The sequence below is a fragment of the Melospiza georgiana genome, chromosome 3, assembly GCF_028018845.1.
Source record: "Melospiza georgiana isolate bMelGeo1 chromosome 3, bMelGeo1.pri, whole genome shotgun sequence".
NCBI lineage: Eukaryota > Metazoa > Chordata > Aves > Passeriformes > Passerellidae > Melospiza > Melospiza georgiana.
The window spans coordinates 98,792,821-98,808,554 of NC_080432.1; the positions used below are offsets into that span (position 1 = coordinate 98,792,821).

The 15,734-nt window shown below is 36.9% G+C and overlaps 1 protein-coding gene across 2 annotated transcripts in view; it reads right to left on the minus strand.

Moving 5' to 3' along the window:
- Positions 1–15,734, minus strand: part of CSMD1 (CUB and Sushi multiple domains 1) — a 1,052,613-nt gene that overhangs the window by 377,441 nt on the left and 659,438 nt on the right. For both annotated transcript variants that reach the window (XM_058020501.1, XM_058020500.1), the window contains exon 6: positions 3,347–3,459. In XM_058020501.1, coding sequence (XP_057876484.1) covers positions 3,347–3,459 — 113 coding nt within the window. The remainder of the gene's footprint in view (positions 1–3,346; positions 3,460–15,734) is intronic.

The following is a 15,734-nucleotide window of genomic DNA, read 5'->3' on the forward strand; positions in this document are numbered from 1 at the left end:
GGTAACATATTTAAAAAGGAAAAAAGTCACAGTGCAGCACTAATAGCAGCCAGAGAAAGGAGTGAGAATATGTGAGGGTTGAGCCTGATTTGCTCATGACAGTACCTGGTGAGTGATACTTTGCTATCCTTATCTCAATACATTTTCTCTTACTTGTCCTGGTGAGGTGGAGGAGTGAATGACTGATATGGTGGGCACCTGGCGTCCAGACAACATCAACCCACCACAGTACTTATGATGGACTGTGATGCAAATGGACAAGCTTGTGATTTTGTTTTGTGAATAGCATTTACACGTGACAGCTATCATAAAAAATCTGTATAAGGACTCTACACAACTTACTGTCTGGCAAAGCATAAGGGCTGCTTTCATTAAATATCTAGGGACTGGAATTAAATTTACTGACTTTTCTGTTTCCCTGAAACAATGGTCAATTACCGCACAATTATACATCTTCACCACACACACATGAATGAACCAAGCAAGCAGTCACAAAGAGACAGCACAAACTGACTTTAAAGAGCTATTCTTTCTAGCAAGCAGCAACAGGAGAAAGCAGTCAAAGTAACATTAGAAAGTTCAGTCCCAAATGCTCTGAGGACAGTTGCTCAAGATTTAGAATTTCTGGGAAATTAGAATCATCACAAAGATTCCTTCAGTTTTGTCTGGTAATGAGGACTCATCTATTAGTAAAGTGAGTGTTGAATGATTACGTAAAAAAGTCTATATATTTATTTCATGTGTCTCAAAGACAGGATAGCTGAATATATCAACACATCAATCCCACCTACATGTGTGTATTCTGAAACAGTCTGTTTAAACTATTGGGAATAGTTGCCCATAAGCAAAATGTTTCTTGGAGGTCTCAGAGTCATATAGCTAGCAATGCAGGATTTGCTCAGAGGACAAATACAAGAATTGTGTCTGGAGACAATCAGGCATTGGAAGCATTCTTTCACTGCTAGGTTTTGTGCCTGAAAACAAGGTCGTGTCTGTCACAAGACTTAGATTTTGTGGAGTTGTGTTTTTTTTTGTTTCATGATCAGTTAAAATAATTATTTAAGTTGAGAAAAGTACCTAAGATGGAAATACATGTCAAGGCTATTGAATTTTAGTAGAAATAAGTTTCTGAAAAAAAAAAACATAAGGGAGCAGCTCAAAATGCTGGGACATTATAGCCTGGAGAAGAGAAAACTTGGGGGAATCAGGGGTAGATCTTATTGGTGTGAATTAATACTTGTGAGATGAGATGGTGCTCAGTCAGTGGAGCCAGAGCCTTCATTATGATAGCCATTGACAAGATGGAAAGCAATAAGCACAAATTGAAACTCAGGAAAACCCACTAACTAAAAAGTGAAAACCTTTTTACTCTGAGGGTAAACAGTGGCGCTGCTTGCCCAGAGAGGCTGCAGAGTCTCTAATCTTGGAGGTATTCCAAGCCCACCCCTGGCCCTGTCCTGGGCAGCTTGCTTTAGGTTACCCTTCATTGAGAAGGACACTGGGCAGGTGAGCTCCAGAGGGCTCTTCCAACCTCCGCTACTGTGCAATCTGTCGTGCTAGTAGATTTCTCTAGCTGAAAATATTGTTACTTCTGCTTTGTTTTCAAATGCACACATAATATAATTACTAATGCTGTGTAATAAAAAGAACTTAATGAAGCAGTTGGATTAACCTGTTTTTTATACCACTATGAATTTTCATCCTATGAGTCTTGAATTTTTTCTCTGATGTTTTAACACAGTTTATGTTAATATCACTAACATAGGAATTTATTTAATTACAATTGAGTCTGATAAGATAGATAACTATGTAAGTCATGATCTCTCATGTAATTCAGAAATCTTTGTATTAAATACAGTAAAATGTATAAACCTGCAATTCATAAGAATTATTTAAATTAAGAAAGGAAGTTTCTATAATTGTAAGAATTTGATTGTAATAAGATACTTTCACATGAATTCAAGGTATATTCTACATCAAGGAAGTTCACATTTTTACCCAATATCTGATGTATTATGCAGATCAAGAGAGATACATCTGAAATAACCATCCCACCAGATATTTCCCAGAAGTTTTAAGTACTTGGTGAGTATTTGTCTAGAGATAAGATACATTGAAGAAGAACAAAAATTGTTTTCCAGTGTATGTTACATCATCACAAACTTCCTCCTTGTTACTATGTTGATTCACAGTTCTCTGGTGCCTCAGCAGGACAAATCACAATATTTTTGTGGACCTCAATTGACAGTCTTAAGACCTTAAGATACAGAGTTTACATAAGCGGTGCATTTTCATTCATAGTACCCAGCAGTGGTATTATATATGCATCCTTGATATACTTTGGAAAAAAAATAAGTTTTAAGGGCAAAGGATCACATACTTATGCTGAGTTGCCAAAATTAAATGACATTTCAGATTTTTTTTTTTCTGAAATGTTCAAAATATTTTTAAAACTAAAAGGACTATGTATATTAAATGCTTTTGTTGCACATGCATGCCATGGTCACCAGAAAACATACAGTTGTTGCAATGTATGTGTAATTTCAAAATTTATAGAGGTACCAGACTTTCAGGGGAAAAAACACAAATGTTTAAATTCCTAAAGGATTTGATGCTGTGGGAGGGTAAAAGAGTTGAAACAGCGTATATAACTGCAGAATATGAAAGCACAGATAAATTAGGAAGCTTTTCTATTTTCAATATAACTATCATGTCTTTCATCTTGAGTAATGATTTATAAAGTACAAAAATCAATAAAGAATCCATTCTAAAAAATTGCATTTTAAAAAGTATCTACATGAACATAAATAGAAATGACAGCAACACTGACATCCTTTTGTCTTCTTTTGAAGTTGTATATGCAAATATATGCAGCAGCCTGAAATATAATCCGTACTATACTATGGTTGAGTCAAATTTCCAAACGAAGAATGTAGCTTCTGGATAAGAGTCAGGTTTTGAATAATGAAGGAAGACAATGTTTAGATAGAGGCCTGCCTTTGTGTGGAATTGACTTTCTGCAAGTTGCATTCCAGGCATGTTTTTAAAGCAAAGATCAGACTGACTGCAAAGAAGTTTATTAAGAAAAAAGTGAGCAAGCAAATACATATTTAGAGCAGACTGCATTGTGAAGCACACATACTTTTTCCAAAAGTAAATCCCTAGAGACATCTGATCACACAGGGAAAACAGATATTCAACGTCAGAGCAATAGTTACATAGTAATAACAAGAGTCAGCTTTTTACTGTGTCTGTAATACTTAAACAGAATCATCAAATTCCACCACCACTTTAGTGATGCCTAAAGGTAAAGGGCTTTCTAGGCATGCTTTTATAGGTTTCCTACCTTGAAACTGAGCATTAAATCCCTTTCGTCGGTGATTGCTATCAGACGTAAAATGAAGTCGTAACCAGTTCTTACTGCTGATAACTGGAGAAGGTAGATTCATACCACTCAACCTGGAAAAAGGAAAAAAGTCTAATATTAAAAAAATTCATGTGTACACCACTTTAAGAGAAAACCCCTCAAAACTCAAAATATATTAGATCACAATGATTTGCTGTCATCTAATCTCAATGTATTACTAGTTAAGTAACTATTATGTTGAAAGGAACATGGTTTGTTTTTTTTTCTCATTACAGTTATCCCTTTTATGATTAAAACTTGTTTTTCTGAAATATTTTTTTCATTAATTAAAGAAGAAAACCAGTCTTATGAGAGTGTGTGCATGCAAGTGTAGGTGTGCATGCATGTGTCAAAACATTCAGCAGAAAATAAGCCCATTCAGTTATGACAAGATCTCATCATCTGACTCCCTGCTGTGGGATATGACAGGAAGTCAAATCTCAAGTATTAAGAAGTGTTAAATAAGGGTTATGGACGCTGTCTAATTTTTGGTTTGAGTGGTAAGTTATACGTCTACAACTATGCTAGTAGAACTGATTTTGTGTATATTAAGTCCAATCCACATTTAATAAAAAAAAAAAAAAAAAGCAGAGAAGTCTAAGCACAACAGTGGGTATGAAGAAAGTGCACAAAGAAATTTTCTAGTACAGTCATACAGGCAACAGGCCCTTGGCCCACACTGGATTATTCCACTGTCATTCATTACACTACACCACTACACCATTTGTTAATGCAGTAGCTACCACAAAGAACCTAATATGATGTAAATTCATGTCTTAGTTTACCAGATGGTACCATTTTTTTTGGTTTTGCATGACCATGCTCCAGATTTCATTTTTTTTCCCCTGAATAGCTCTGAAGAACTACACAAAATTAAGTTTATCCTTTTAAAAAATCTTGATTACTTAAAACAAAAGTCAAACTGATGAATATCAGAAATTCTCAGCTAAGATATAATCTGTGTGAGGGTAGATTTGCCAGTGCTAAAGTAGACACAGTACATATATTGGAGCTAAAAAATAACCAAACTGAAATGGGATTTAGTCTCCCTCCAAAATTAATCCTCATAGTGAAATAGATGCCTTTTTTTTATCACAGTATGAGATATCAGAGTTTCATTAAATATTCTAGATTAATAGGAAACTCATCATGTTAGGAAAAAATGTTTCTTGGAGAAGTATAGCTAGAACCATGGCTGAATCCCTTTTATTTTTTTCTGCAGTGGAGCAAGACTAATATATTGAAATAGAGATTTTTAACTGATGGGGGTTTTTTCTACATATGACATGCAAACTAAATCGGAGAAATTTTATTTTAATTTATAATCTCATTTTCTTTATCTTCTTGTTAACAACATAAGGAAAACCCAAACCCTATTTAAAAACAGTTTTGATTGAAAAAAAGGATTGGTCTTTTACAAGAAGATTTACGCACTTCATTTTAAACATGGCATTAAATAGTTTTTAAAGGTGTTCATTAAAATATTCAGACCTACACATTTCTACATCTCATTCAGATGGACTTTTATACATTATATTTTCATTCAAGCACACTTTTTATTAGAGCACTGCTCTAAACATTTGTAATTACAAACTGGTCTTTTCTGTTTCAAATCTACTTAGAATTTGGGTGTGCCTGTAGAAAGTACTGAGATATAACTAAAAGGAAAAGAAAAAAACAAAACCATATGTAGAATACAGAACATATCTTTGCTAGTACCTCTTAGCAATTGTCAAAATGTATGCCAAATCTAAAAGCTTTTACTATACTTTACTGTAGACTGTACTTCACTGAACTGACAAATCATTTGTCCAAGTACATAAAGTTACATTCTAGAAACACTGTTTTAGGGGTTGGTTTTACTTCAAAAAAGAAATATGCAAGTAGTAACATTCTAGCTAGTATATCCAGAGCTCTAAATTTCAAAGCTGGCAAAACTCTAGACTGAAATATTCAATTGTAATATGAATTATATTGTATATTTAATAAAAGATTAAATGAACATCATTATAAAAGCATGTTCAGAGCAGATCTTTCCTTAGTTACATATCTAATAAACAGATATTTCCCTGACACACAATACACGATATTTCCATGTCTGTGTGAGCTCTGCAAGGTTCTTAACAGTCTCAAATCTCCCCATAATACTAAGAAACATAATATGAAAATGACACTGAGAGTGTATTTAAAACAACCTATTTTAGCCCAGCTCTAATTTAGCTGCATAATTTCTTTCATACTGAATTCTAGATAAGAATATGTTCTTTGACAGCAATGCTGTTTATGTTTTAGTTGGAGAAAGTGAGAAAGCGTAAAATATCTTAGTGGTCCTAAGATGTTTGATTTTTTTCTGTAAGGTTTTTAAAACCTCTTCACTATAGTACAGAAATAAAAAAAAAAAAAAAAAAAACCAAAAAAAAAAAAAAAAAAACCAAACAAAAAAACCACCAAAAAACCCCCAACAAAATCTGGGAGCGTTAGCTGGCAATCCTGTAGCTGACATGTGAACATCAAAAGTGATGCCCCTACACAAAGTACGTCACTCTATAGCATTCATCTTGTGTAGGTGGGACTTCCTATGGAAAATTTCAGTTTCCACTAATGGCAGATCCAAAAGTTTGTGGATACAGTGTAAAATTCCTCTTTACATGTTAATTGATAATTTTAATGGAATTTCTGAAGGATGGGCAAGCAAAGTTGTGTATGGAAGAGAGAGGTGGGCATGGTTACTGATGAAAGTGGCAGATCATCCCATGAATTGATACAGCAGGCAGATCTGAACCTCACACAGAAGTATTATGACATTGGGTTTTTTTCCTTCTTTCTTATCTCTAGGTGTTTTTTGGGTTTTTGTTATTTTTTTTAAATAACAGAATAGGAGACAAATAAACTATTTCCATTGCACAGTAAATATCAAAATTAAAAAAAAAATTAATGTGTATGTTCCTCAGAGAAAAGTAAAAATCAGTAATGTCAAGGACAGTTGTATTCCAGTCCTACAAACCAGAATATTACACCTACAGAAAAAGACACAATGTGGGGAAGGGGTCCATAGAACACATGTTCTTTGGTATTCTGGTATACAAAATACAAGTCCATGGCCAGAGGATGTACTTTTCAGTTTAGCTGCTCTTGTTCACCAATAGAGAGGCTGGACACCACTGCTCAACAGATTCCCAAGGAGACATTCTCCTGATGGAATGATCCCTCCCAGTCCCACAAAGAACAATTTCCTCTGAGCTTGGCCAGCTGAGAGGTGCATCATGTACCACAATTTGTGACTAAGTGCCCACATGTGTGCTGGCGCTACTGCGTGTGCTCCCTCCGACTCAGTATAGGCTTTACTGTTACATGATACCTTTTTAGTTGAATATTTATGGAAAATAAGCAGTTTGGTTATGTTCATATTAGTAAATTGAACAGTGGCGCTTCATATCAATTTCTGCTTCAAAGTCTACATTATTTAAGTTTAAAACAACCGAAAATAATGGAATCTTGGAATCATAGAATGGTTTGGGTTGGAAGGAATCTTAAAGATTATCTGGTTGCAACCAGCTGCCATTGGCAAGGACATCTTTCACTAGACCAGGTTGCTCAAAGCCACATCCAATCTTGGACACTCCAAGGCATGGGGACTCCACAGCTTCTCTGGGTGACCTGCTCCTGTGCCTCATAAGACTCGTATTGAAGCTATTCTGCCCATGGTGTGTGCTCCCTTGATCTCTCATGCGATCAATGTAGGCAGCTGAGTAAACCACAGGATCCCAATAGGCATTGGGAATGTGACCACGCCTTCTGAGGTGTTCAGGAAATACTAACAGGCAGGACTTGTGCTGGTAGCTTGCTACAAAAGAAAAGGTGCAACTAAAGCAAAGTCGTCTTTATTTCAAGTGCACATACATAATATTCATTCCCGTGGCATATGAATAAAGGTAGAGTAATTTTAGCTCAGTTTAGGTGTTATTTCTAACATCATATGAAGGCTTGGAACTACTTTGTATCAGACAAATTGTTCAGATAGGATAAAACCCCCCATATTTCTAATATCAAAGTTCTCCTTAAAAGATTTCATGCTTTGATCTCTATTAAGGATTTCTCCAATGCTGTCTAAAAAGAATACTGAAAGTTTCTCTGTCCCTTTTAGCTGAAAACATTTATTATATGGGAAGTAATAGAAAAGAAATTAAATTCCTCACTTATGTTTGAATTCTGCCTCCACTATGAAAATTGTAATGCATTTTTGACACTGATTTTAAAGCCTAGCATAGATAGTCTTGAAAATCTGCCCTAGCCTAGACAGATAGTGATATCTAATCTAAATTACCTTATCCAAGTTGCTCAAGAGAGAACACATATATATGTATAAATAATGTTATTTATGCATTTTATGGAAATAGTTGATTTGACTTGCAGAGAGTGTTGAGTTTTCATCTCCTGTACTGATGGCAGCCAGGACTTTATTCTCTAGGACCAGGGGGTTAAAAATCCAAGTGTCACTTGAACAAGTGACACATTTGAATGCTCTGGGTTTATGGGTATTTGAGGCCATGCACTGAAAGGGACTGAAGGAAACATTAAATAGCTGTTTATTCACTGAGCATCAAATACTCAGTGACATGTTAAATAGCAACTCTGTGAGAAGAAAAGAAGCAAACCGAAAATATGTTTTCAAATAACATTGTAAGGTAGTGTATTTACCTGTAGGCTTAGAATGAGAATTGCACATGGAAACTAAAATCTCTAATTTCTGCATACTAGATGTTGCACTGTGCTCTACTGAACAAGATAGATTTGCAGGGAATTCCTGTGCCTGTTCCAGCATCATAAAGAATTAAAGGCCAAGGTTTTGAGAGCCTTATAGGTATACTAGTATCATAATCCACCTATGCTGGCAAACATTGCATCTTACAAGAAATAACGACAAATAATTAAACAACCCCAGCTATTCTTCTTCTAAATCTGAAGGCAACTAGGCTGCTGCAGGACCAGAGACAGCAGAGGAAACTCTTTCTGTTGATCATTGTGAGCTGCAGACAAACTTTTTCATGTTATACTACTTCAAGTGATGTTTTAATTTCTATTCTTATTCCATCATTTCCTCACACAGACACTAATCTACTGTTTATGCAAGTAATAAGATATTCTGTTTCCATGCAGACTTGGAGGAGTAATGTTTTCCTTATGTACAGTATGTCAGATATAGGAGCAGAACGTCCTTTGAAGTCTATTGCATCACCAAGAGATTGTGATAAGGTTTATCAAATTCATTACTAACAGGATTGCCGCTGAAATATTTTAGGATTGCCGCTGAAATATTTTTTGTCTTTCCAGTAGTTATTGTTTGACTCAAATTCAGGTATAATAAAACTATTTTACATTTAATTAAGAGGACTAATCTAGAGAGGTGTAATTTTGGTTTTGATTTTGGATCTGTTAATAAAATAATTATTGCTTTTGTCTGAAGAAATAAACCTAATTTTGTCTCTTTACAAGGTTCTTGACATTGTTTTGACTATCATAAACAGATAATCTTATCTTATAAAACAACTGACAGTTCAGTTTCATGAAAATGCAGGAAATAAAGTGGGTTTTGTCAACTCATCTATCCTTATCCTTCTAATTTAGCTACTCTCACAATTTTCTATTAAGCAAACTCTATATATAGTGAGAGTAATATTATTGTTCAAAACAACAGTAAGTGTATTGTTCAAATATACAGTAAAATATAATAAAATTAATTGAATCAAGCCTATATAAATACATGTTCTGTAAGGACTAGTTCAGATCTAAAAAAATGAGAGAAGCACTCTAACAATCATGCATCAGTTTTGAATACTTCTGCTGTTTCTATAATCACTTAACCACAGAAGTATTTGTATTCTCTAGAATGTGTTTCTTTGTTTGTTTGTTTGTTTGTTTGTTTATCTATTTGTTTATTTTGAAAATAGTGCAAAATATTGTCATGGTTTAGGAATGGTATTCCCCAATGTAGTTCTCCCACCAAGACTCCAAACCATACTACTGCTCATTTGCTTTCCCCTTCTCCTTCCCTTCCCACACCAGTGGAATGAAATTGAGAACTCGAGGCATAAAATGTAAAGATCATGTGTTGAAACTGAAAACAGCAATGAAATAGGAACAGTAACAACAACAATAGTAGTAGCAAAAAAAAAGTAATGAAAAAAAAAGAAGGTGATTCCTATACAAAATGCTCATGAGGACCCGAAGGCAACAAACAATGGCAGGTAATGACAACATATTTTTCATCCAGAAGCCACAGCCTTCTTTTTGGATGTCAGAGTCCCTTATCCCTACCCTCAGCAATGCCCTGTGCTACAGAATTACCTCACTGACATGCCCACAACCATGCCCCCTACTACTACTGCAAAAAAATGAATTCTGTCCTGACTGAAACAAGCACAAACATTTAATGAATTTCCATAACAGGTCTCTGGGTTAGGAAATTAGGAAAGAAAATTGTACCCTAATTTTCAGCTGAGAGCTATCTTCCATTTTGCACTCCTCTTCTGTAGATTCAGATGCAAACATTCAAGAACATTCAAGGATCATCACTCACTAACTGACAAAACAACAGGAGATAGTTTTCTAAGGCATAAAGTATGATTATTGCAGCAAACAAATGAAGACATAGTCTATGCCTATTTGTATATATAGTCTCTCTGTATTATCTCTATTCTATATGTAAATATTTATATTTAGTATAGATAAATTAAAAAAGAATATTGGAGGTTTATTACTTCAAACTCATTGTCACACCAGGATGGCCAAGGCTGCATCAGGTATTAATAGAGAGCAAGTAATGAGCTGCTTTAGCTGTAAGTAAATGTGTAGCTTTTCAAACTGTGTTAGAGGGTTAGAGACTGAAACATGCTTACTGTGGCTGCAGTTTCACAGACATGAGATGCTCTGACAAGCAGCTGCTGCCTAAAAGAAGTGTGATGTTATTTTCTGTTCTTCCTTCTCCTGCATTTCCTACTCCTTCCTTAATCCTTTGCTTCCATATTGCCCTTCTTTACATGCATCAGCTTGGATTCTTGCTGGAATTTCTGTGATCTTATTTAAAGACTATAATGGAAGAAAATTATCCTCTCCTCCCCAGCCCCTCCAGGTGAGACATCGGTGTGCCATTTTAACAAATTAAATTGCTCATGGAAAAGAGAAACAAATCAGAGCTGGCACGAATTCAGTGTCAGGAGCACAGGAAAAGCAAAGTGAAATGCAGCTGGAGGTCACAACTTAGGGAAAGGAAGAATTTATAGATTAGTATGAATTAGGGAACAACAAGCTATAAGAAGGAATAAATAGGCTAACAATTTAGACTATTTGCAATAGCAATGAAGTGAAAAAATACTTATAATGCTTGATAAGTGAGACCAGGTTATCTCCTAAATAAGAACTATCAGTTAAACATGAAAAGTGTAAATCCTCTCTTCTTTATGCAGTATTTGAAATAAGAGACTATTTGTAACAGCTAACATAATCTACAAGAGTTCAGAAGTGGGGAGATGTAGAGAGGCAGTGTGAGGTGTTTCTTATTTAAAGTAATTAGAGCCAGCATGATTTTTCTCTGCCTACTTCCTTAACCATGAGTTGTTATACTGGAAGCTGCAAATAAACACCTCCATTTGCATTGTACCTTATTACCACTTCGAACAAAAATTAATTCAAATCAATGGATATGGTTTTGGGTGAGCTTTTTTTCACCCGATCCTAAAGACATAGGAAGACCTTAGCAAATCTTAGCTTGCTAAGTACCCCTAGAAGCTCTCCTGAGAATTGTTCAGAAGAACTGGATGTGTTCCTAGGATGCTCAATGAGACAGACAGAGCTGTTTCCTGAGGTGAGTCAGGAAAACTAATGACTAGTAGTAATACAGAAGGCACTCTCTGTAAAGGAAAAAAAAAATTGACAAATATCTAAAGTCATAATGGACCACAAGGAGTTTGCCAGAGAATTTTATATCAAATACTTATGTCAGTCTAAGGAAATAGTTCAAATGAAACGCAGAATTGACGAGTGTTAAAAAGATGTAAGAAAGGAAAACACAGATGAGTAAGGGAATAAGTCCAAGAATAAGTTTTCACTATGGCACTGTCAATTTCAATGATTCAGATACTTTCACCTGAGTAGTCTCAAAATGCAATATTTTTTTTATTTGCTGTTTTCCTTCACATTGAGAGTAGAAGGTTTAACCATTAATAAATGAAAGCATGCAATGAAAATTCCTCTTTGAAATGAAATAACCTAACATTAAATAAAATATGATGTTCCATAATTGTTTTATGTGGTATTACTGAGTAGTTATTACATTCATTAAGCTCATTACCAGCTTCATTGTATTATTAAGAAACACTGTCTAGTAAATATTTTAGATCTAGGTTTCATATGGAATGATTCTTAACGAAAGAAAAATAAGACTTTGCCTGTGATGATGAATTTTGAAAATTTTATTATCATTATTGGTGATTATACAAGATTTTGAATCTGACAAAATATTGCTTACTCACTTTGCTCCCTTCTCATGGCACTTAGTTACATTGGAACAGGCTGACAACTTATTTAAAACTAAATCAGGATAACAATATAAAATTCTTTAAGGCCATATCTTTTCTTTTTCCCTTAAATGAATAAAGTTTTAAGTGATAAGGCCACAGCCACACTGGTAAAAATGCAAATGTAAACAGAAATTTTATATATTTTCCAAAAACATACTCAAATCATACCATCCCAAGATATAGCTTACATTCCTCATGTTGTCTCAGCAGTCTACATGTATGCTTAAAAGCCCTTTGGCCCAGTAAAATGAGGAGATAAGGCTTCAACTTATCTAATTTCAGTTCTTGGCAGTGAATGGTCTCCATCTGTGAGAAGTTCCTTTTATAGACAGTAGAGAGGAGTAAGAATTTTGGAGTATATATCATCTGAGGTATTTTAGACTTCCACATTAGTTTGAAATTAATCTCACCTCGGAATGCAAGAGCTACAGTAAAGAGATCAGTAAGTATCTAAACCTGAGCATCATCCAAGGCAAACAAATGGTATTGTAATTCAGCTTATGGGACATGACAAAACTGAGAAGGCAAATTTTTATCCAAAGGCAGATTTTGTGCACAAAAGTACCCAATATCTTGCATATATTTTGACATGCTTCACACTGCATGTGATAGTTGCACATGTTATGAACAAAAATTCGGTTAATTTTTTTTTTTTTGTGAGAAAAAGTTACAAAAAGGCAGCCAGATCACTGTAGCTGCCGAAGTTCTGCGTGTTTTGTTGTTGTAATCACGGGTCGTTGTGGCTAATCGCTCCTTTTGTATTAGCAGAGCCTTGCCCGAGGCTAAGGTGTACCTTTCCCTGAAGGGTGAAGAGACCTGAGAGGGTGGGGGGGGGCTAATGCAAAGTGACTCCAAGGACCAGCATGCTGTGGGACCCCTACTCCAAACGTGCAGGAACCCCAAAAACAACAAGCCAAATAAGAGTTGAGAGACTGGAGTGATGTCTGGACGTGAGGAGCCAAGTGCTGAGCCTGCAAAGATGCGGAACACCTTCGGAGTCCCTCTTGCCCTGACCACGGAGTCGTCCCCAGAGATGAGGGCCGGCTAAGACAGCCAGCCCCATTAACATCAGATGGGAACACCACGCCCTAAAGGCTCCTACGAGGATGTATTTCCCCAGCTCTACCCCTAGTGGACAGAGCTGTGCTTATCCTTCTCCTCTGAGTCGCCCTGGGAGAGGTGATGGGATACTGCAGCCCCGCTGAGGTGCCCAAGCCTGAGCTAATCACTTTTAATAAAGGCATTAAAAAGGAGAAGAAATCTCCTGGCCCTGTTTATTTCAGCACATACTTTGGGTTTGGCTAGAGGTTAAAGCCAAAGGCAAGAGTTTTTTTTATATTTTGTAACTGGTGTTTGGGAAAGAGTTTTATTAAGAACATCTTTGTTGACTCAACAGTGATAGCAAATACTGTTCTCGATTACTGTTGTAATATTTAACAAACATCATAAGGCCAATATTCCCTGGCACTCTGAATATTGTTCCTTTGGAAGATTATTACCGCTCTCATGTTGATGAATAAAAGAACAATAATTCCTTATATGTTAGGATTCTTTCTGTATATGGTTTTCATTGTCCAGTAAAACTGGAACATTAAGTTCTAGGACACCACAATCAATTAGATTTCATTGTTTAATACAGTGATATTCCACCCAGGCCCTGATTTCTACAAGCCACTTTTCTGTAGCGTTCAAGGAGTTCTATATCCAGAGCCAAAGATATGTTGTAGGGTCCTGAGGTTTAAATGGTAGCTATCATGAAGGGAAACAACTATTTAAAACAAGCTCACAATTGAACAAATATAAAACTAAATTGAAAGCATTTTATCTGCTACAAAGATATAGTAACTGAATACTTCAGAGATAACAATTCTGCTTTAAAAGTTGTTCCATAGCTGAGTGTTATTATTAATAGCTGAAATGATAAAATGTAGGTCTTATAGCACATACAGAATTGTGTTTATGAGAACTGCTGTTATAGTGTTTTTACTGCAATTATTCAGACAGGCATGCTAATATTCTGAAAACTCCACAGTTTTTACTGTGCTCCCAGTAGTCCCTGTACTGTTTTGCTGTATTAATCCCTTAACAAATTCTTTAGTGTCCCATATTGAGAAAACTTTAAATTCTTCAATAAAATTCAGAAACCGCTCATCTAAACAGGAGTTTCCAATTTTTAATTTTTTTTTTTATTTCTGTGCTGGTTATGCATTAATTAGCAAGAAGGGAAAGAAGCAACCACAGAAGTGATTTTTCTGAGAGGACTTATTAAGAGTTTCCTCCATGCCTGGCAAAAACAGTTGCTGGCTGCCTTTGAAGAATAGGCATGCTGATAAGCCAATTAAAAAGCTGAACACGCCTTTGTGGCATTCACATTTTAAACCGAACAAGCCTGGGAAGCTCTCTCTTTCTTCTGGCCTTAAACAGGTAATGAGATGCAGCCCGGGCCAGGCCCGCTCCGCCATGGCCCACACGGCCCAGCGGGGGCCAGGCCGGGCCCCAGTGGCTGCCGGGCAGGGGGAGAGGAGGCCATCGGCCACTGAGTCCTAGCCTGGCTGCCGAGATCTGGCCATCCTTGTTATAAACAAAAATCTGCCAATTTTTTTTGTGAGAAAAGGGTTACAAAGACTAGTTAGACCAGAGTTGCTGCTGGGGTGCTGCTTGTTTGTTATGATAATTACAAGTCGTTGTCGTTAATAGTTCTCTTTTGTATCAATAAAGGCCCTGGCCAGGGCTGGGTTGCTGGCTCTTCTCTGAGACAGTGAAGGGCGTGGACCTCCCCAGACAGCGAGGAGAAGAGACATAGGGAGAGACATACAAAACAACTTCGGGACCAGCATGCCATGAGAACCTACTATTCCAAACATACTAAAAAGACCCCCAAAACAATGAGCCAGTATAGAGTTAGGAAATTGGAGTGATGTCTAAACGTGAGGAACGGAGTGCTGAGCCTGCGGAGATGCTAGAGACCTTCGTGGCCTCTCACCCTGAGCGAGGGAGTCGTCGCGAAGCCGGGAGCTGGAGGGGGGCCAGGCTGCGGAGCTGAAGACCAGGGGGTCGCACCCAAAAAGGCTTCTACCAGGATTGGACCCTCAGCTCTGGCCCTAGTGGACAAAGCTGCGCGTGTCCTCCTCCTTCTCGTCGCCCTGGGAGAGATGGTGGAGGCTGCAGACCCGTCGAGCTGCCCAATCTTGAGCTGATCACTTTTAACAAAAGGCATTAAAAGGAGGGAAAGTCTTCTGCCCTATTTATTTCACTCCTCCAGTGTGGCCGCTGAAAAAAACGCAGAGGAGGCTCTGCAGCCCACGCAGAAAGCAGCCCCATGGCTGGAATTAAATGCAGCTGGAGCTGGAAAACAGCCACACAGCCAGAGCAGCCGCTGCCATTCTGGCCTGGGCCCCCTGAGATTGTGACACAGCTGGAAAATCCATCACTGCAAGCGCTCCGGCAGAAATCACATGGATCATAGGCAGGCCTGGGCAAGATTACCTCTTTCAGTGCTGTGAAATCCCCAAAACAGATGAGACTTGCACATGCCAGTCCTCTCTTGAGTGAGAAAAAAGAACAGAGTGAAGATATGTAGAGAAGTAACAGGAAGACACCAAGGAAGAAGTTGAGGATGGGAGGGGAATGAGGAGATGTCTTAGGCTGAAATTCTTCTAGTAAGGCCATGGTGATGGACTGTAATACACTCGAATATCCCTTTAATTCATGAAAAAAACATGGGGGGATGGAGTGTTCAAAATGTAGACATG